General features: G+C 54.9%; 1 protein-coding gene across 2 annotated transcripts in view; it reads left to right on the forward strand.

Annotated features, from left to right (window-relative positions):
• Positions 1-2,752: 2,752 nt before the first annotated feature.
• The window catches only part of JUP (junction plakoglobin), a 32,994-nt gene continuing 13,761 nt past the window's right edge, over positions 2,753-21,985 (forward strand). The window contains exons 1-5 of one of the 2 annotated variants that reach the window (XM_011929755.1): positions 2,753-2,992; positions 17,138-17,353; positions 19,368-19,627; positions 19,834-20,072; positions 21,456-21,657. In XM_011929755.1, coding sequence (XP_011785145.1) covers positions 17,146-17,353; positions 19,368-19,627; positions 19,834-20,072; positions 21,456-21,657 — 909 coding nt within the window. In that variant the 5' untranslated portion in view covers positions 2,753-2,992; positions 17,138-17,145. Of the gene's footprint in view, positions 3,077-17,137; positions 17,354-19,367; positions 19,628-19,833; positions 20,073-21,455; positions 21,658-21,985 lie in introns of both variants that reach the window. The other variant, XM_011929756.1, reaches the window with a different exon arrangement.

Genomic DNA, 21,985 nt, shown 5'->3' on the forward strand with positions numbered 1-21,985 from the left:
TCTGACAACACACACACACACACACACACACACACACACACACACGCATGCACACACACGGTTTATTCTGAAGCCTTATTTCTGCTCCTCCACCCACATGGGCTCCTCCACCCCTCTCTGCAGTCAACCAGCCCTACCCTGCCTGTTTGCTGAGGTCAGGAGAAATAGGAAGGAGTTAGGCCCGGCGTGGGGCTGGGAAGTATGTGCCTGTGTGCATGTGTGGAGGTGGGAGGTGGGCAGGAGGGGGAAGAAATGAAACCCTGGCAGCTGCAGCAGTCCAGGATTGTGAGCCCATTCCCTCCTCAGCTGTGGCCTGGCTACAGCTCTATGTGCCAGGGTTACAAGCAGGTGGATAGGGCAGGGATAAGACAGGGAAAAAGATAGGGAGGTAAGCTGGAGGATGGGGAGTTGGGGAAACAGGCAAAGGGCAGTGGCCCTAGTTATGGGATGGCCAGTAGTTCAGGGGTGTCCGTATCTCCCTGCCCCTGCTTTTGGATGGTGCAACTTCAGAAAAGAGAATGTTCAGCTACCATTCCTTTCTCTGGTGGGGAAAGCGGTCAAGGACGCTGCTAAGGTACATTCATCCAGCCCGTCCTGTGTGCTAGCTTTGGGGCTGTAGAGCTTTGTTGATGGGGGACCCTTTTCTAAACCACCACTCCCCCAACACCCACCCACACAGGCTGCTTCTGCTTATTCTTCTATGAGCTCTTTGAAGGTTGGGATCATTTTTATATTCTGTGTCACCAGGTTTGATTTTCTGTGTTCACCAGTGCCTAACATACAGTTGACACTGAATACTCAAGTGTTGAATGAAGGAATGTTTGTAGGGCCCTTGGCACACCATACAACCACGACCAGCATTCACGTCATCAACCACAGAAAGGAAGTGCCCTTGTCTTCTTAAGCTGCCTGTGAGAAGTTCTTTTTATGTTTTTATTTATTTTATTTTTTTTTTTGAGACGGAGTCTCGCTCTGTCGCCCAGGCTGGAGTGCAATGGCATGATCTCAGCTCACTGCAACCTCCGCCTCCCAGGTTCAAGTGATTCTTCTGCCTCAGCCTCCTGAGTAGCTGGGATTACAGGTGCCCGCTGCCATGCCAGCTAATTTTTGTAGTTTTAGTAGAGATGAGGTTTCACCATGTTGGCCAGTCCGGTCTCGAACTCCCGACCTCAGGTGATCTGCCTGCCTCAGCCTCAAAGTGTTGGGATTGCAGGCGCCCACCACCATGCCTGGCTAATTTTTGTATTTTTAGTAGAGACGAGGTTTCACCATGTTGGCCAGGCTGGTCTTGAACTCCTGACCTCAAGTGATCTGCCCACCTTGGCCTCCCAAAGTGCTGGGATTACAGGCATAAGCCACCACACCTGGCCAAGAAGTTCTTTCTGATCTCTACCCCAGGCTCTCCTATCGTGGAGGGATGTGCTGTCCGGTTTCTTTTTTTCTTTTTCTTTTTGTTTGAGACGTAGTCTCTCTGTCACACCCAGGCTGGAGTGCAGTGACATGATCCCAGCTCAATGCAACCTCCGCCTCCCGGGTTCAAGCAATTCTCCTGCCTCAGTCTCCCAAGCAGCTGGGATTATAGTTGCCTGCCACCATGCCCGGCTAATTTTTTGTATTTTCAGTAGATATGGAGTTTCACCATATTGGCCAGGCTGGTGTTGAATTCCCAACCTCAGGTTATCCACCCACCTTGGCCTGCCCTGTTTCTTTCATGCCAGGGCTGGATTTCTTTCAGATCTGCTGCTTGATGTTTCCAAGTCCACCAAAGCCTCCTGACATCAATACTGTATTTTTGTGCCAATTAATTGTTCTGTCTCTCCTCCCAGTGTTTGTGCCTTTTCTCTGCCCCTTCCCCCATTGCCTTGACATTTTATGTCTATGCTCCTCTTCCATGAAGGGAACAGCTGGTTTGGTGGTCCTTCAAATGAGAAGAAGGAGGTTCTAGCTTGGGGTGTGCCACTTTGTAGTTTTGTGACTTATCTGAACCTCGGTTTCTTCATCTTTACAATGAGGGTCGTTTTCTCATCTTAACTATTTTTCAGAGCTGTCACAATAATTAAAACAAAAATAGCATTAATTTAAATTCTAACCTTTAGCAGTTTCCGAGTGCTTTCATAAACCTGACTTCATTTAATCCCCACATACTCCAGTGAGGTAGATACGGCTAATGTATCCAGTTTACAGATTAGGAGAAACAGGGTGAAGTAACTTGCCTAAGATCGTACTAAGTGGGAGAACACAAACCCTGGCCTTCTAATTCTAAATCCCAGGGGTACTCCATCTTTGGGGGAAAAAAATCCCAACCCAGCACAAAGCCTATGAAATGCTATACAAATATGTGATTACTACTTTGGGGCAAGGATGAATAAGCCCAAAGAAGCATCATGCCTGACGCTGAGTTGGCTGGCCGGTGAAGGCGTCTGTCCCTTCCCTTAGTATCCCCTGACTTACCTGTTGGACAGGTAGGGGGAAGGGGAGAGTAATGAGTCTCACCTGCTCAGAGCAAGGGTGGGGCAAGACACACCCCATCTCTTCCATTGGTTTTTTCCTTAGTCTTACTGACAGCCCCTTGTCCAATCAGGAGGAAGTAACTTTCTATCTGCCAATAGGTGCAGTATTAGGATGAGATCTCAAGTTAGAGTCCATCCCTAGAGCCGACTGGCAGTCCCTGGGGCCAATGGCAAGCGGATAAACAGAGGCGGCCGTGGAAGAGGACTGGAGGCGAGGCTCCGCCCCTCGACGGGACAGTCAGGCGAGACAGCCAGTGAGCTCGCACCAGAGGGTGGGCGTCTCCCCCAGGGGCGGAGCTTAGAGGTGGCGAGGGGCGTGGCTTGGCTGTCAGGTCTCTTTGCCTTTTGTTCGGTTACTGAGTTGCTGCCTTGGCCAGAGTCCGGAGCAGCCGCCGCCCGACCGCGCCGAGCTCAGTTCGCTGTCCGCGCGGGCTCCCACCCCGGCCCGACCCCGACCCGGCCCGGCCAGGCCCCATACTCAGGTGCGGGCGATCGGGAGCAGGTATCGCTGGGGAGAGAAGGGGTGGCGAGCGTCCGCGAGGCCGGTCCCTGCCGTCTCTGGGCAGGTGAGGGCGGGTGCCATGGAGCGCCACCCTGCACCGGCGGCAGGGGGCGCGCTGGGGTCCTGGGCGCGGCGACCTGGGGGTCGCGCGGTTTGGGCGGAGCGCGCCTGGGAGCTCCGTGAACCAGAGATCTGAGCAAGGCGGGAGGGATCCGGACAGGTGCCTCCGGAGTCGTGCCTCCCCCGGGGCCCGCGCCCCTCGCCCGACGCCGCGTCCCTGACTCTCGCCCTGAGCTGGTGGGGGAGACTTTGCCCTGCTTTGACTGCGTCCCAGGGCTCACGCTGCAGTCAGGAATTTACCGTTTGGGAAACTTGCTGCCGCTGGTCTCTGGGGCCACCCTCACCCCACCCCACGCGTCATCCTCGCTTTCCCTCCCTCCCTACTCCCCCAGGCCTGGGTGGGGCCCTATTGTCTGCGCCCAGCTTGCCCAACTGTGGGGGCCGAGCACACATTTTCCCAGCGACGCTGGCCCCACCTGCCGAGCAGGTGAGCGCACGGAGTCCGGAGGCCCTGCCCTCCAGCTCCCAGAGCCTCGTCCATACTACCTGCCGCGCCTCCCTCCACTCCGGTGGGAGCCGGGCTCTGGCTTCTTTAGCGGAGGTAGGATGGAGTGACAGTGGTGGGTGCAGGGCTCGACCCAGTGTCCAGCTGGTGTGTCTGGCATCCGTGGCTCCCCCTGGGGTCTGGGAGGTGAGGTCTGTGCACGGATGAAGAATTCAGGGTCACCTGGCCCAGTTTCCAGTAGCTGTGGCTGCTAGAGTGTTGGTAGGGGAACAGGACCCGTCTTCTTCTCTAACCTCTTATTGTTGGGAAAAATCACCCAAAACAAACTTTGCAGGAGGAAGTATTCACAGCAGCTTTATCTGGGGGTTTTCCCGTCTCCTTGCCCAAAACTTCCTTTAGGCTTAGGGGGTCCTTCTTGGTGCAAAGCCCCTTCCCCCAGCCGGCCCCTGGCTGAACCTGGGCCGGTGCCTGCGCTCCGACCCTGTCTTCCCTGCCCCCACCTCCATCCTCTGCGCTAGGCCCCAGGGGCCTGAGGTGGGGGCCGGAGTAGGGGGTGGAAAGTGCTGAGAGGGGAAGCAGCTTCTTCCTTCTCTTCCTGCCTCCGGGGACCACCACACCCCCTCAGACGAGGCCTGCGTAAGTGGCTCTCTCTCTCAAGCTCTGCCCCCTCCCCAGGAATGGGGGTGGGGCAGGGCTGGGCCAAACTGAGGAAGGTGGGGGGAGTGGTTGTTCTTTTTTTTTTTTTCTCTACCCCATCCCCCACATTAGCTGGCTGGTAATTGAGGCAAAAGAGCATGAGGCTATGGGACTTGCCTTCCATTTGATTTCTGAATTATGAAGGTGCATGCTTTCTGGAGGCCTGCACAGACTTTTCCCACCCCCTTTCCTGAAAGAATTTGACAGGGAAAGTGAGACCGGAGGAAGGCTTTTTGGGGGAAGGTTTCTTCAATGCTAGACTCCCTCAGGCAGAGCTGCATCGGGCCCCCGCCTTCCCTGCTCCCAATTTCCTGAGACCCCCCCCTACTCTCCGGAATTGGGGATCTTGACCAGGCTTTCTACCCCGGTTTAAAAAAAAATCTGAAGTGTGGTCTTTTTGCAGGATTTGGAGCCCAGCTTCCTTGGGGAACAGAGAGAGAATACCACAGTTGGGTTCTCTCTCAGTACTGGGGGTGGAAGAAAGATTGCGGGGAGCGGGGATGGAGAGTGCTTGGAGGGGAAAAGTCTACCACCTCTTTCTTTGTTGTAGATGGGGGAGTGAGGCTGGGGGCTCAGACTCAGCCCCTTTATCCTGGGTGGGGATCACGCTCAGCCGGGGGCTAGGGGGAAGTCAGTGTGGGAACTCAGATCCTTTTCTGCTGGAGGAGGGGGTGGTGCACCTCTGGGGAGCAACAGGAGCACGGAGTTTGGGCAAAAATAATCTGCTTTCCCTCTTCTCTCTGCCAAGGTGGAGGAGGGGAGGGCATTGTAATTATGTTGGCTAAATGATTAGTTTAGCTAATCTGGTTTGTGGCTGTGATGAAAAGATAATACCGAGGAAGTACTACTAGGAGGTGCCTGGTGAAAACTGGCCACTGACTGGACTGGGGGACACGGAGGAGGAGAAGGTAGGACCCAATTAGTCATTTCTTGCTAGATCAAGCCCCAGCTTGGGTGACTTGAGCCCTCCCACCCCCACTCCACCCCTCCCTTGCACCCTGGCTCCACTCCATTCCCTCTGGAACCTCTGGGCTGCCAGGGCTGAGGCTTTGAGAATGCAGTGTATAGGAATGAAAAAGGTCGGGCTAGGGCTGCCAACTTTTTTCCCTTCCTGGAGCCACCTTAGAATGAGATTGGTCAATTGACTAGTCTACAGAAGGACTGTTTATTTGGAGAGATGGGACCGTGGGGCAGTTCTGAGCACAGGGCTTTGGGCTTGAACTGAGCTGGGTTTGAGACCCAGCTCTGTCTCTCATTACATTGACTGAGTCTCAGTGACTTCTTTGGCGAAATGGGAATGCTAACACCTATCTACCAGGGAAGTACTTGACAAATGGTAACTCAAGATCAAGGTCAGACTTTACAGAAACCAAGCACTTTCTTTTTTTTTTTTTTTTTTTGAGGTGGAGTCTCACTCTGTCACCTAGGCTCACTGCAGCCTCCGCCTCCCGGGTTCAAGCGATTCTCATGCCTCAGCCTCCTGAGTAGCTGGGATTACAGGTGCGCGCCCCCACGGCCGGCTGATTTTTGTATTTTTAGTAGAGATGGGGTTTCACTATGTTGCGCAGGCTGGTCTTGATCTACTGACCTTGTGATTCGCCTGCCTCGGCCTCCCAAAGTGCTGGGATTACAGGTGTGAGCCACCTCACCTGGCCCAAACCAAGCACTTTCATTAACTATTTTTACTTAATCCTTATGATTGAATAGGCTGGATGGCTCAGACCTGTAATCCCAGCACATTAGGAGGCCTGGGAGGGCGGGACCAGCCTGGGCAACATGGTGAAACCCTGTCTCTACAAAAAATAGAAAAATTAGCCAGGCATGGTGGTGCATGCCTGTGGTCCCAGCTACTGGAAAGGTTGAGGTGGGAGGATTACCTGAGCCCAAGGAGGTCAAGGCTGCAGTGAGCTGTGTCACTGTATTCCAGCCTGGGCAACCGAGTGAGTCCCTGACTCAAAAAAAAAAAAAAAAAAAGCGGGTATCATTTTCCCCATTCTACAGATGAGGAAATTGAAACTCAAGGAACTTAAATAATTTCCCCAGGGTTGTACAGCGAGACCCAAGCAGCACCAAGACTGGCGTTTTGGTCCTCTGATTCCAAGCCCAGAACCCATCCTGCTGTATTGCCCCATGCAGCTCTGGAAGGGATTTTTTTTTGAGATGGAGTCTCGCTCTGCCACCCAGGCTGGAGTGCAGTGGCATGATCTCTGCTCACTGCAACCTCCACCTCCTGGGTTCAAGCGATTCTTCTCTTTCAGCCTCCCGAGTAGCTGGGATTACAGGTATGTACCACCACACTGGGCTAATTTTTGTATTTTTAGTGGAGATGGGGTTTCACCATGTTGGCCAGGATCGTCTCGAACTCCTGACCTCAGGAGATCGGCCCGCCTCAGCCTCCCGAAGCGCTGGGATTACAGGTGTGAGTGGAAAGGATTTTTCTGCACCCCCTTTCGAGAGCCTCTGCCTGACGGGGGGAGGATGATTCAGAAGGGCCCATAAAGGCATGCGTGAGTGGTGAATGTAGGGCAGCTTTGGTAGGTGAGGGTGATACCTGTCCTGGCCACCAGCCCTCTGAAATCTCCCCAGTGGCTTGCTTTTTAGTTTCCGGTGGAGGAGGCTTCTCCCCAAGCCAGGGCTGTGTGGTGAGTGTTGGGGAGAGGCTGAGAGGGAAAGAGGAGGCAGGGGTCAAAGCTGTGCTGCCTCCTAGCTTGAGTTAGGTAGAACCATGGCTGTTTTGGGCTTGTTCATGTGTAGGAAGTGGGAGTTGCCTGCTTTGCTGGTGGCTGGGGATATGCCAAGATAAAGGGTGCTGCCCTGTGGGGAGTGGCGAGAAACGAGAGTCCAATTTAGGCCTGGGCTAATGTCCTACTGGAGTGGACCAGGCAGTGCTGCCAGGCTGCTCTTGATGGGGAACTGGGTGTCCTCTGCTCTGAAGCCCAAGAGACCTGAGATAGGCAGCTGCTGAGAGGGCCTTTCTGGTGATGGAGGTGGGGGTCATGTGTGCTGCCTGTCAGCCAGAGCCTTGGCCCTCTAGGGAGGAGCTGGTGTCAGATTGTCCTCCAGACCTGCCTGGTTCTGGCGTCTCTGCCAGCTGGACATCTAACACCAGAATGGGCCTGGATTTGGGGTCTGGGAAATGGGTTCTCTTTATGTGATGGTGCAGCCGGAGTACTGAGCCTGTCACTACCGCGCTTCTGGATCCCCTGAGGGCAGGCGTGGACCCCAGGCAAGGGGATTATTGATTGTGGAGAAAGCTAATGGGACTTGAGACAGAGAAGAAAACAATGAACCCCATCCCACTGACTACAACAAAGAGGGCAGGAGGTTGCAGTTTTCCATCTCCCCCGAGGACATGAGAGCTACCTCACGATGCACTTACTGAAGGGACTTGAAAGGACGCAGTCTAGACAGGAGGAAGGGCTTTCTGCCTGCTAAAGATGAGATCTTGAGTTGAGAAGTAAGAGGGAGAGGTGGAGGCTCAGCATTGACTCTTCTCTGATGAGGGCCATCCTGTCCGGCAGGGAGGCCAGGCAGGAATCGCTGCCCTTTGGGGAGACTCTTCATCTTGTATCTTTTGGGAGAAGAGCGAGCTGGCAGTGAGAGGGAAAGCCATCTGTGAGCTGGTCCCGTGACCCCTGTGAAGAGGAAAAGCAGTGTGGCTGGGCAGGCCACCAGGGCTTGTGTTCCTGAAAGTGACACTGAGCGGCCTCTCCTGGGACATGGTTGAGTCTGGGGACATGGAATACCTCATTGTGAAGCAACTTCCTCTGCCAGGCCTGAAGGGAAAGCTCGTGGACCACTCCCCTTGCTCAGCCTCCTGGCATCTTGGCCTTTGGGGCCACTAGGGCAGGAAGCTCAGCCTTCTTGCTTTCTTGCTTTCTTTCGTTATTCCTTTCATTCTTTTGTTCATTCTTTTTTTTTTGAATCGGAGTCTCTCACTGTGTCACCCAACTGGAGTGTAGTGGCGCAATCTTGGCTCACTGCAACCTCCACGTCCCGGGTTCAGGTGATTCTCCTGTCTCAGCCTCCTGCGTAGCTGAGACTACAAGCGCCTGCCACTATGCCCAGCTAGTTTTTGTATTTGTAGTAGAGATAGGGTTTCAACCATATTGGTCAGGCTGGTCTTGAACTGCTGACCTCAGGTGATCCACTCACCTCAGCCTCCCAAAGTGCTGGGATTACAGGTGTGAGTCACCGCTATTGGCACTCAGCTTTCTTTCCTCCTCTCTTCTTTCCTTTTTTTTGGTTTGGTTTTTGAGATGGAGTCTTGTTCTGTCTCCCAGGCTGGAGTACAGTGATGCAGTCTCAGCTCACTGCAACCTCTGCCTCCCGGGTTCAAACAATTCTCCTGCCTCATCCTCCTAAGTAGCTGGGACTACAGGCACGCACCACCATGCCCAGTTAAGTTTTGTATTTTTAGTAGAGATAGGAGTTTCACCAGGTTGGCCAGGCTGGTCTTGAATTCCTGCTCAAGTGATCCACCCACCTCAGCCTCCCAAAGTGCTGGGATTACAGGTGTGAGCCACTGGGCCCGGCCTTCTTTCCTTTTTTTGAGGTAGGGACTCACTCTGTCCCTTAGGCTAGAGTGCAGTGACGTGATCACAGCTCACTGCATCCTTGAACTCCTGGGCTTAAGCAATCCTCCTGCCCAGCCTCCCAAGTATCTGGGTCCACAGGTGTGCACCACCATGCCCAGCTAATTTTTAAAGTTTTGTGTAGAGACAGGGTCTTGCTGTGTTGCCCAGGCTGGTCTTGGACTCCTGAGCTCAAGCATTTGTCCCACCTCAGCCTCCCAAAGTGCTGGGATTATGGGCATGAGCCACCATGCCCAGCTGAAGCTCAGCTTTCTGTGTCTTTCTCTACTATGAAGACAGTGGCAGGGACCAGAGCAGAGTTGGGACAGGGGCTTGGCAATCAATAAGCTGCTTATTTAGGGGAGACTCCTCCTCTCCCTTGATTGAGAAAGTAACATCTGGCTGGGGCAGTGGCTTACGCCTGTAATCCCAACCACTCTGAAGGTTGAGGCAGGAGGATTGCTTGAGGCTAGGACTTTGAGACCAGCCTGCCAGCCTGTGCAATACAGCAAGACCCCACCTCTTAAAAAAAAAAAATTAGAGCATGGTGGTATGTGCCTGTGGTCCTAGCTACTTGGGAGGCTGAGGTGGAAGGATTGCTTGAGCCCAGCAGTTCAAGGCTGCAGTGAGCCGTGATTGTGCCACTGTACTCCAGCTTGGGCAACAGAGTGAGAACTTGTCTCAAAAAAGAAAAAGAAAATAAAAAAAGTAATATCTGATCATTGTAAAAAAAAATTGGGAAGTTTAGAAAAGTTTAAGAGAAAAGAAAAAAATTGCCAATAATCCTAAACGGCAACTTTCATTAAGTTTCATAGGTCTCTTCCTCTTTTCTTTTCTTTTCTTTTTTTCTTTCCTTGTTATTTTTTTGAGATGGAGTTTTGCTCTTGTTGCCCAGGCTGGAGTACAGTGGCACCATCTCAGCTCACTGTAACCTCTGCCTTCCGGTTTCAAGCGATTCTCCTGCCTCAGCCTCCTGAGTAGCTGGGATTACAGGCACCTGCCACCACGCCTGGCTAGTTTTTTGTATTTTTAGCAGAGACAGGGTTTCACCATGTTGGCCAGGCTGGTCTGGAACTCCAGGCCTTGTGACCCACCCGCCTTGGCCTCCCAAAGTGCTGGGATTACAGGCATGAGCTATCGCGCCCAGCCAAGTGTCTTCCTCTTTTCTTAGCATCCTTTTGTTCTTTAGCCTTGATCTTGATGAGCTCATCCTCTGTATATAGTAACTTTTTTTTTTTTTGAGATGGGGTCTTACTCTGTTGCCCAGGCTGGAGTACAGATCTCAGCTCACTGCAACCTCCTCCTCCTGGGCTCAAGCGATCTTCCTACCTCAGCCTCCCAAGTAGCTAGGACTACAGGCACATGCCACCACGCCCGGCTAATTTCTGCGTTTTTTTGTAGAGACGGGGTTTCGCTATGTTGCCCACACTATTCTGGAACTCCTGGGCTCAAGGGATTCACATGCCTTGGCCTCCTAAAGTGCTGGGATTACAGGGATGAGCCACTGGATGAGCCACTGCACCCTGCCTACAGTAACAGATTTTAGCCAAACTTTTATTCCAATCCTGGTTTTCCAGCCTGTGTTGTACAATAAACAGATGGATCTTCCCAGGAGAGGGTTATATGTAGGATCCTTGCAGAATCACACCCTGTAGAATCACACCCCAGGGAGTGGGCCTCAGTCAGCTGGGATCCGACCTGCTGTTATTGAGGAGTGGGGCTGCCCCTGGACCCCAGGCTGCCCAAGCCCCACTGGTGGTGGTTGGAGGCAGTGCAATGAAAGTACTTGTGTATTTTGCGTCACCAACACACGTCAACCTTTTGTTGTTGTTTCCTGGTGTGGGGTGAAGTGTTTTTCCATTCCCAGGAGTCTCGGTTTGGGGTCGTCTGCCGGTTTGGGAATCTGCCCACGGGGGTCACCAGCAGGGAATGGAGCTCCAGCTGGAGCCCTCTCCAGGGGAGCATAGAAGTCCCCGGGTCGAGCCACTTGGCCATGGCATTTCCCTCTCCTACAAATCCCCTTCATTTTCCCACCCGGGTTTGTTTGCTTTGGGAAGGAGCCCAGAAGGAGGAAAATAAACAGCAGCTGGGTCGGCAGGCCTGAGCCTCCCCCAGGCCCCAGCTCATCCTCAGGCCACAGCCCGGGCTGCCCTCCAGACTGGAAGTGAGGGTTTTCCTCCGGAAGCCTAAGACCAGCTTCTCTGACACAGCTCCTGCTTCAGTTCTGCCCTCTTGGAATGGACCAGCTTGCTGATGGAGACCACAGTGTCTGCCAGAGAACCTCTAGTCTGCAGGAGGTTCCGTCCTGGAGCTGCCAGCCAGAGGGGAGAGGCCTCCTTGGGCAGCCCCAGTCTGAAACGGAGACAGGCCCTCAAGGGAAGCCATCATGCACTTTCTAGAGTCTGTTTGTGTCTGTGCTTGGAACTGCGGGCCAGACCTCAGCGGGAGCCAGGGACAGAGTGGGGAAGGTGGGAGCTGGAGACCCTGCTGAGCCCAGCTTCCCCCTGAGACTGCTATGTGGGGAATGCTCACGCCTGGCTGTGCAGCTGCCCCTGGCTGCAGGAAGCAGCATGGACTGGCCTTGGGGCAGCCAGTGTCACCACCTGGCCTGAGCGAAGCTCCACTTCCCTTCTCCTCAGCCATGTTTCCTTCACCTCCCCAGGGCCTGGGAGGCAGCTCCCTACCTAGTCCCCATCTCAGGGGTCAGAGAAAGCAGCCAGGGTCCCCCCAAACAGACTGCCAGCCACCTTGCCCAGCAGGTCTCTGTGCCGGCCCTCACCCTTTTTTATTTTTATTTTTTTCTTTTTTTTTGAGATGAGTCTCACACTGTAACCCTGGCTGGAGTGCAATTGGCGCAATCTCAGCTCACTGCAACCTCTGCCTCCCAGGTTCAAGCGATTCACCTGCCTCAGCCTTCTGAGTAGCTGGGATTACAGGCGCCCACCATCACACCTCACTATTTTTTTGTATTTTTATTTATTTATTTATTTATTTATTTTTTTTTGAGACGGAGTCTCGCTCTGTCACCCAGGCTGGAGTGCAGTGGCTCAGCTCACTGCAAGCTCCGCCTCCCGGGTTTACGCCATTCTCCTGCCTCAGCCTCCCGAGTAGCTGGGACTACAGGCGCTACCACCTCGCCCGGCTAGCTTTTTGTATTTTTTAGTAGAGACGGGGTTTCACTGTGTTAGCCAGGATGGTCTCGATCTCCTGACCTCGTGATCCGCCCGTCTCGGCCTCCCAAAGTGCTGGGATTACAGGCTTGAGCCACCGCGCCCGGCCAATTTTTTGTATTTTTAGTAGAGATGGGGTTTCCCTGTTGGCCAGGCTGGTCTCAAACTCCTGACCTTGTGATCCACCCGCCTCGGCCTCCCAATATGCTGGGACTACAGGCGTGAGCCACCACGCCCGGACCCCTCACCTTTCTTTTTTGAGATACGGTCTCGCTCTGTTGCCTAGGCTGTAGTGGCGTGATCTTGGCTAACTACAGCCTCAGTCACCTGGGCTCAAGTGACGCTTCAGCTTCCAGAGTAGCTGGGACTATAGGTGCATGCCACCATGCCCGGCTAATTTATTTTTATTTTTTGTAGAGACAGGGTCTTACTATATTGCCCAGGCTGAGTCTTGAACTCCTGGGCTCAAACAACCCTCCCACCTCTGCCTTCCAAAGTGCTGGGATTATAGGCATGAACTACTGCTCCAGCTGGCTTCCGCCGCCTCTGCCATCCCTTTGTTCTAGTATGTGAATGCATGCCTTTCCTGTGGACAGAGGGCTTCCAGAGTCACAGTGATGAAAGAAGTCACTTGATCATCTCCATTTTACAGATAAGAAAATGAGGCTTAAGGAAATTGAGCCCCTCTCCTCACTCAGAATCCTGTGCTCACCCTGTCGCTGTCTGAGCCTGGGGACCTGTGTCTGCAAAGTGTGCTGGCCTCTAGCCTAAGGAACCTCTGGGGGACCCAGCCCTGCCCTGTTCTGCCCTGCTCCTCTGTCCCCAAATGCAGTGTTTCTGAGCCTGCTTCCAGCATGGCCTCTGGGGTAACCCATTCCTGTCCTTATTTCCAGGTGTCTTGGCACTTTGGTGCCCTGCAACCCAGCCTAGATGTGCCTGTTGCTGACTGTCCTTGGCAGGTGCTGGCTGGGGAAGGAGCCTGGTGTAGCTCTGGTTGGGCTATTTTTAATGTCAGGGCTGGGCCACACTCTGCCAGGTCAGTCTTGGATTTAGGGTGCCCGGTGCCAGCCCTCTAGGTTGGCTGTGCAGAGGAGGAGGCAGGAATGAAGGGTAGGGGCGCACCCAGTCTAGCCTTATTACTTGCTCACGCTTACCTGGTGTGGGCCTCGTGGGGAAGGGTCCTCTGCACCCCCTCTCCAGGGCCCGTCTTCCTTCTTCCTGTCCTTGGGCTGTCCCTACAGTCTCTGATCTGGCTTCTTCCTCCCGGGCTGCTAACAATAGAGCAGGCTCTAAACAAAGGCCCCCCCATTCAACTCAGAAACCCGCCCTGTCTCTGTCCCTGCCCGTCTCTGGCTGGGGGGAGTGGGCAGGGCCCACGTCTGTCTCTCTCGCTTCCACCCTGGCTCTGTCCAGGGGCATTGCGGAAGGTCTGACTCCATGTCCAGGGTGGAGAGGGACAAGACTGAACTGGGTGCGGCCCCCTCCACCCTGGGAACTGTAAAACCAGCACTTTTGTTTCTTGTGGGAGAAGTTCCCTTGTTCTCCTGGGCAGTAGGTAAGGAGAAGGGTGGGGCTGGTTGACAGTCCTGCCTGAGGTCTGACTTCCAGCCTTTCTGTTGCAGGAATAGCTCCCTTGACTCCTTCCTCAGGAGGAGTTCCGGAGTGTGTCCTCTCTCAGAACTGGTTCCCAACTCTGATGTTGCCCACCCCTAGCCTTCTGTCTGTCGTGGGAATCCTGGTTTTTTATTCCTAGAATCTTAGACATAACATTCCCTTGAGATCCAGGGACACAAGGACACCCAGCAAGTTTGTAGCAGAGCTGGGACTAGAACCTGGGACTCTTGTTTTTTTTTTTTTTTTCGAGACAAGAGTCTTGCTCTGTTGTCACCCAGGCTTGGAGTGCAGTGGCGTGGTCTCGGCTCACTGCAACCTCCACCTCTCTGGTTCAAGCAGTTCTCCTGCCCCAGTGTCCCGAGTAGCTGGGATTACAGGTGTGCACCACCATGCCCGGCTAATTTTTGTCCTTTTTAGTAGAGACAGAATTTCACCATGTTGACCAGGATGGTCTTGAACTCCCAACCTCGTGATCTGCCCGCTTTGGCCTCCCAGAGTGCTGGGATTACAGGCGTGAGCCAATGCACCCAGCCTGAACCTGGTACTCTTGATTTGCAGCCGGGTGCTCTGCTTCCATCTGCAAGCATCTTGGTCCCCTCCTCCCCTTGGCAAGAGGGCTCAGCTCCACTCAGGCTTGTCTAGTGGACTGGATGCTGTTCCTACCATGAGTGCTGCCATTTTCTCAGTGTGCAGGCACAGCTTCTTCACCTAGAAATTGGGAATAAAGCTGGGCGCAGTGGTCCATGCCTATAATCCCAGCACTTTGGGAGGCCAAAGTGGGCGGATCATCTGAGGTCAGGAGTTCAAGACCAGCCTGGCCAACGTGGTGAAACCTGGTCTCTACTAAAAATACAAAAATTAGCCAGGCGTGGTGGTGCACGCCTGTAGTCCCAGCTACTTGGGTGGTTGAGGCAAGAGAATCGCTGGAACCTGGGAGGTGGAGGTTGCAGAGAGCCAAGATCGTGCCACTGCTCTCTAGCTTGGGCGACAGACAGAGATTCTGTCTCAAAAACGAAAGAAAAAAAGAAAGAAAGAAAAAGAAATTGGAAATAATAAAACATCTGCCAGGTTGCTTTGAGGGAAGAACGAGATTCACATAATAATAAAGGCCAATGGGAACCCTCACCCCCCACCCCCATGGCATCCTGTGGCCTCTGTCTCTCCCTGGGTAGCCGTCCAGCCCTCAGCAGTCTCCTGACGGTCCACCTGGGCTGGTGGGGGTGGTGAGGGGCCTGCTGAGGAAGTTCCTCGGCTTGACTGTGGTGGTCCCTTTAGACGTGAGGCTGGCAAGGGGTGACCCTTGTTTGGAGTGAGGCCCGCTTCCTTCTCCCTTAGCTGAGAAGCCCCAGGGTTAGGCACTGTCTGTGGAGGAGGGCCCTCTGGCTGGGATGCAGTGTGTTTGTGGACCAGAGCTGCAGATGTCCAGCAGTGTCCACATGTCGCTCAGCCTTGAGCCCAGCAGAGCGGCATTCAGCAGGTTATTGCCACCGTATTTACTGGTACACTTACACCTTCCTTCCCTCCCGGGGGGCAGCTTCTCTTCCAAGCTCTCCGCTGCTCTCTCTTGGGACTCCCCCTTGGGGCAGGGAAATGGTTGGGGAAGGCGGTACAGCACGAGGAGCTCAGGATTTTAGCAGGATTTTCCCATGTCTGCCTTCTCCGAGCACCCTGACCCCCGCCACCCACCGCTGTCCCCCGTTTCCTGCCGGTGGCCATTCCCCTCTGCTGCCGGGGAAGGGGTGTGGGGAAGGGGTGCGTGTGGAAAGGGGGCTGGTTGGGGGGGCTCCTCCTGAAATAGCTACACTTTCAAATGCCTGGGAAGCAGCTGTGCACATCTGGTGGCCTGAGCCTGCTGTCTGGGGTCTGCCGTTTGGGGTTGCCGGACTGCTTCTGTTTAATCAGCCTGAAACTCTGAGTCACTAGGGATGGCGGGAGGAGAGGAAGGAGGCAGCTGGGAGCCGGCCTGGCCCCTGCCTCTGCCTATTCCAGGTGTGCTCACGGCTGCCTGCCATAAAAGGCTGTGAGACCTGCAGGACCATTCGTCATCCTCCTGGAGGGCGGCATTGGGGCTGTCACAGGGAAGACTTATCCTTGGTGATCTTTGTTCCTGGGGTGGAGCCAGGTTGCCCCAGCCACTCCACCCTCCCCTGGTCCCCATCACAGTGAGACAACCCGGGTGCTGCCTGGCTTCATGGGTGGACCAGCCTGAGTTCTGCTTACTCACTGAAGCTGCGCTGGGATGTGCAAAGACCACAGACCTTGGTGCCCTCACACCTGTACTTGGTCCCAGTCCCAGCTCTGCCATTTCTAACCTCATTTCCTGCATCTGTATGCGGGGGAACAGCGCATACGCTTTGAAACCCCCCCATGAGCATGACGTTGTCTGTGAGAGGTCTGGCTCATAGTAGGCCCTCATGGGATCACAGCGTCCATTCTCCCCGCAGCCGCTGATCTCTGCAGGTCAGTTCCCAGGACAGTGGAGCCAAACATAGACCAAGCGGGAAGTTCACCTCCCTGGTACAAAGTACGGCCCTGCTACTCATTAACCTTTAGGTGCACCTAAACCTCTGCAGAGAGAGAGAGGGGTTCCTGACGGCAGTGACCACCCACAGGCTTGCCCCACCTCAGATCCCTAGCCTGGGCTCGAGGAGACCAGGAGGTGAGGAAGCACTTCCAGAGGAGAGGCGGTGCTGATGGTAATGGCCGTGGCCTCTGAACACCTGCTATGCACCAGGTCCTCGCGACCACCTCTGAGGGAGGTCGCGTGACCCTGCTTTATAGATGAGGACACTGAGGTTCTGCGGAGAGGGGAACTGCCCCAGTAGTGAGTAGCTGAGATTTGAACCGCTCTGTGGGACTCAAAAGAGGCTTCTAGGTGCTGGGAGGGCTGGGAGAGAAGGGGCCTTAGGGCCTCGGCCTCAGGGCCACGTGTGATCCTGCCCAATCTGTAGGAAAGCCAGATCCTGGAGTCTCTGAGGGAGCCTGGGGCGTTCCAGAGAAACCTGTCAGACCGCTTCCCTGCCCCACCCAGTTTCCTGCCCAATGACTGGGGTGCCTCCTCCCTGCAGCCTTTCCCAGGGAGCCCCAGTGGTTGACAGTGGGCCCAGGGGACCTCAGAAGCTGCTAGAGGTCCTGGGTGCCTTCTCTTGCCCCTGAGACAGTTGGGTCAGGGCAGCAAGGTGAGTGAACAGGGGCTTGTGGCGGCAGCTGGCCCTTTACTGCCCTGTCTCCTGGGGCTCATCCCCCTAAGAGGTCGGAGATGCAAGCCCAGGACACCCACACAGCTGCACCCCTGGGGCTCACTGCTCCCAGGGTATCTCATGGGCAGCCCCTCCCTGGGCCTGTTACCCTTCTGGGCACCCACTCATCCCCAGCCTGCATCCTCGTTGAAACCCCTGGGGCCATGGTGACTACATGGCAAGACAGGCAGGACTTGGGGATGGGCTGAAGCTGGGGGCTGGGCCAGGTGACTTCCTGCTTCCTGACTTCCTCCTTTGTGCCCCCAGTAGCCACAATGGAGGTGATGAACCTGATGGAGCAGCCTATCAAGGTGACTGAGTGGCAGCAGACGTACACCTACGACTCGGGTATCCATTCGGGCGCCAACACCTGCGTGCCCTCCGTCAGCAGCAAGGGCATCATGGAGGAGGATGAGGCCTGCGGGCGCCAGTACACGCTCAAGAAGACCACCACCTACACCCAGGGGGTGCCCCCCAGCCAAGGTCAGGACCCCTTGGAACTATTCCATGGGGTGGAAAACCTGCCTGGGTCCTGGAGAGAGGTCACAGTGAAAGGAGGCGGATTCTAGGGGGTCCCTGGTCTGAGAGAGGAGGCACAGCTCATACTAACAGGGGGCCCACCCAGTCTGAAGGAGGAGGTGCAACTACTTCAGGGTGCTGTATCTGGGAGGGTCACAGAATCCTCTTCTGTGAAGAGGGAAGGTAGGGAGGGAAGGCATAGTTCCTGCCCTCAGGGTGCCTCCAGTCTGAAGGAAGAGGCACAGTCCTTGCCTTCTGTGAATATAAGAATCTGATGAGGATGTTGGGCGCGGTGGCTCACGCCTGTAATCCCAGCACTTGTGGGAGACTGAGGTGGGTGGGTCACCTGAGGTCAGGAGTTCGAGACCAGCCTGGCCAACATGGTGAAACCCCGTCTCTACTAAAAATAAAAAAATTAGCCAGGCGTGATGGCACACACCTGCAATCCCAGCTACTACAGAGGCTGAGGCAGGAGAATTGTTTGAACCCAGGAGGCGGAGGTTGGAATGAGCTGAGATTGTGCCACTGTACTCCAGCCTGGGTGACAGAGTGAGACTCCGTCTCAAATAATAATAATAATAATAATAATAATAATAATAATAATAATAATAATATAAGAATCTGATGAGGAGGCATCACTGTGGCTCTCAGGAAGCCCATGGATGGCAGGGAGGACACAGCCCTTTGGCTCTAGAAGCCTCACGTTTGATGGGAGAGCCAGGGCCCTGGCCTCCAGGAACCCCCCAGGGATTCTCCTTTGGGTAGAGGAGGTATAGGTCTCAAGCCTGAGGGCTCATCGTTGGGAGGGAGACCAGGCCTCTGCTGCTGACATGCAGATAGACCGAGGCTGTGGGACGAGTGACTGACTCAGCTCTGGGGCTTAGTCCTGGCTGGGGGTGCCCCGCCAGCCCAAGCCTCCCCTGCCCCTCTGGGGGAGAGGAGTAGCCAGGCCCTAGAACTGTTGACCACAGGTGCCTCCAGGGCCCTGAACATGCCATGGGGTGGGCTGTGGGCTCTGGGAGTAGTGAGGGTGGACTGCGGCTGGTGGGGCTCTACGGAGCTCAGCCCCTGCACGCCAGTCTCCTCCCTGACAGCTGGTAGGGGGAGTAGGGGGCCTCTTGGCTGGGCAGGGCCAGGCACTGTGTTGGTAGCAAAAAATACAGCATCCAAGTGGGAAAGCCATGCAGCCGTCTCCTCCTTCCCAACTAATTAGAGGGTGGAACCTCTGCGTCCCTCTCCCTGGGGGCATCAGGACAGTTGCCAGGGTGTGGCTGCTTGGGCACCTACCTGTGGGACTCCCAGAGCCACCCGGGGGAGGAAGGAAGTTAGAGAGGAACCTGATGTCTCAGCTGAGGACCCAGCTCCTGGCTCCCTGAACCCGCAGCCCTGACTTTCCCTCTGATCTGCTGTGAGATGTGATGTCGGCGCCTCTCTGGGCCTCTGTTTGCCTGCCTGTATAGTGGGAGAATTGCTACTGTTGGGGATGATGAGGGTGTAATTAGACTCCTGAGATTTCAGGGTTGAAAAGAGACCTGATGGGTAAGGGAGGAGAATGGAGTAGGGGTTTGGGCCCCTGAGTCAGGCTGCCTTATAACCCCTCTGTGTCCAGTTTTCCCATCTGTAAAGAGGAGCCAATGATAGTACTTACCTTGCAGGGTCATTGTCAGATTATATGAGAAAATAGCAGGGCACTGAATTCACTGCCAGGCACATAATCAGTGTGCAAAAAAAAAAAAAAAAAAAAATTTCCATGATGGACAGAACATGTGGGGCCCATTTTACAGATGAGGTTACTGAGGTGATGGTGACTTCCCCAAGGTCCCTGGGGAGAGGTGGAATGGCCAGTCATGCGCTGGGGCTTTGGGCAGGGTGAAAGGTAGCCCAGAGGGCCGAGGTGGGGCTGTCTGCAGCCTGCCCTGCTCCCCAGTGTCTGCCCAGCCCACTGCCCGCACTCAGTCCCTGTCCCCATGGCTCCCAGGTGACCTGGAGTACCAGATGTCCACAACAGCCAGAGCCAAACGGGTGCGGGAGGCCATGTGCCCTGGCGTGTCAGGCGAGGACAGCTCACTGCTGCTGGCCACCCAGGTGGAGGGGCAGGCCACCAACCTGCAGCGACTGGCCGAGCCGTCCCAGCTGCTCAAGTCGGCCATCGTGCATCTCATCAACTACCAGGACGACGCCGAGCTGGCCACTCGAGCCCTGCCTGAGCTCACCAAGCTGCTCAACGACGAGGACCCGGTCCGTGAGGGTCCCGGCTAGGGTGGAGGCCAGGCAGGGAGGGGAGAGAGCAGATGTCCTCAGGGGAGGGACATTGTAGGGGTGGAGGAAGGTTATGACCTGGACTCCCCTGTATGTGACGAGTCTGGGGCCCTCCTCAGGTCTGTGGAAGGGTGTCCCGGCCCCTCCTTAGTGCTCACGTCCCCGCACCTGCCTTCGCCCTCCAGGTGGTGGTGACTAAGGCGGCCATGATTGTGAACCAGCTGTCGAAGAAGGAGGCGTCACGGCGGGCCCTGATGGGCTCACCCCAGCTGGTGGCCGCTGTCGTGCGCACCATGCAGAATACCAGCGACCTGGACACGGCCCGCTGTACCACCAGCATCCTGCACAACCTCTCCCACCACCGGGAGGGGCTGCTCGCCATCTTCAAGTCGGGCGGCATCCCTGCTCTGGTCCGCATGCTCAGGTACCCACCCCTGCTCAGTGCAGGAGTCCAGGACCCCCTCTCACTTGGGCCTCTCCCCTCCCTTCCCTGGGCTTCCATAAATACCCAGCGAGCACCTATCATGTGCCAGGCAGAAGCACACCCCATCCTGGTGCTCAGTGGCTCACAGCCCAGCAGGGAACACAGGCATGTAAACAGCAGGTTAATGATCAGGATATGACACAGGCTGTGGCAGAAGAGCATTGAGATTGCTCAGAGGTGGAATCGCTTAATGGCAGGGGATTAACAGATGAGTGGAGTTTGGCTAGCGTAGAGGAAGGGAAGAGTGTCCCAGGCAGAGGGAAAAGCAAATGCAAAGTTCCTTACAAACTTTCTGTTTCTGGGCCCCCTACAAAATGTTGATTGGTCTCATTTCTTGTTTTTTTTGAGATGAGGCCATGCTGTCACCCAAGCTGGACTGCAGTGGCATGATCTCAGCTCACTGCAGCCTCCACCTCCCAGGTTTGAATGTTCCTTCTGCCTCAGTCTCCTGAGTAGCTGGGATTACAAGTGTCTGCCACCATGCCCAGCTAATTTTTTTTTATTTTGAGACAGAGTTTTCCTCTTGTTGCCCAGGCTGGAGTGCAATGGTGCAGTCTCAGCTCACTGCAACCTCTGCCTCCCGGGTTCAAGCAATTCTCCTGCCTCAGCCTCCCAAGTAGCAGGGATTACAGGTGCCCACCACCATGCCTGGCTAATTTTTGTATTTTTAGTAAAGATGGGGTTTCACCATGTTGGCCAGGCTAGTCTTGAACTCCTGACCTCAGGTGATCTGCCCACCTTGGCCTCCCAAAGTGCTGGGATTACAGGCATCTGCCACCATGCCCAGCTCAATTTTGTATTTTTAGTAGAGACGGAGTTTCGCCACGTTGGCCAGGCTGGTCTCGAACTCCTAACCTCAGGTGATCCCCCGCCTCGGCCTCCCAAAGTGCTGAGATTACAGATGTGAGCCACCGCGCCTGGCCTCATTTCTCATCCCTATACCAGGCTGGGAGCTCCATGAAGGGCAGACATTGATTTCACTCCCCTCTGAACGCCTTGCAAGGCCTCTCTAATATGTGGCCTTCCACATGGTAGTTACTTAGTAGGGATCAGTGTCTAGGGACCTACTGTGTGCTCAGCACAGGGCTGGGGGCTCAGAAGCAGGAGGAGTCATTGTCTCAGTTGGGAGAAGACAGGTGCTGTTTGCTTCATGCTTAAGAGCCGGGCAGGCTCAAGAAGTGATGAGATTTTAGCAAAGGGATATTTCCAGAGGGGTGTCAGTAGTGGGGAGGCTTCCTGGGGGAGGTGGGAACCCATGCCAGGCTCACATGTATGTCAGGCCCCTGGGACCTCGGCATACTAACCCCTGCCCACTCCCCCCAGCTCCCCTGTGGAGTCGGTCCTGTTCTACGCCATCACCACGCTGCATAACCTGCTCCTGTACCAGGAGGGCGCCAAGATGGCCGTGCGCCTGGCTGATGGGCTGCAAAAGATGGTGCCCCTGCTCAACAAGAACAATCCCAAGTTCCTGGCCATCACCACTGACTGCCTGCAGCTCCTGGCCTACGGCAACCAGGAGAGCAAGGTGGGCCCTCCCCAACCCTCCCGAGGCCTGAAGCCCACTCTTGCGTCCCCCTCTATCCTCCACAGCTTCGGGCCGCTGCCCCTTACTCCTTTTAGATGAGATATAGGAGCAGATATGCATGCTTCATCATGCGACTGAATTGCTCAGAATTATTATTTTGAGTATAAGGGAAAAAAATCACTCATCCTCATACAGCCACTATTGTCATTTCGATATGCTCCCTTAAGAGCTGTTCTGTGGGCAGACTACAGATGTGTGCACATTCTTGTCATCATAACAATCTGCAACATTGCATCTGTTTTCTGCCTGCATTTTTTTTTTTTTTTTT

The sequence above is a fragment of the Colobus angolensis genome, unplaced genomic scaffold (genome assembly GCF_000951035.1).
Source record: "Colobus angolensis palliatus isolate OR3802 unplaced genomic scaffold, Cang.pa_1.0 Scaffold83, whole genome shotgun sequence".
In the NCBI taxonomy this organism is placed as follows: domain Eukaryota; kingdom Metazoa; phylum Chordata; class Mammalia; order Primates; family Cercopithecidae; genus Colobus; species Colobus angolensis.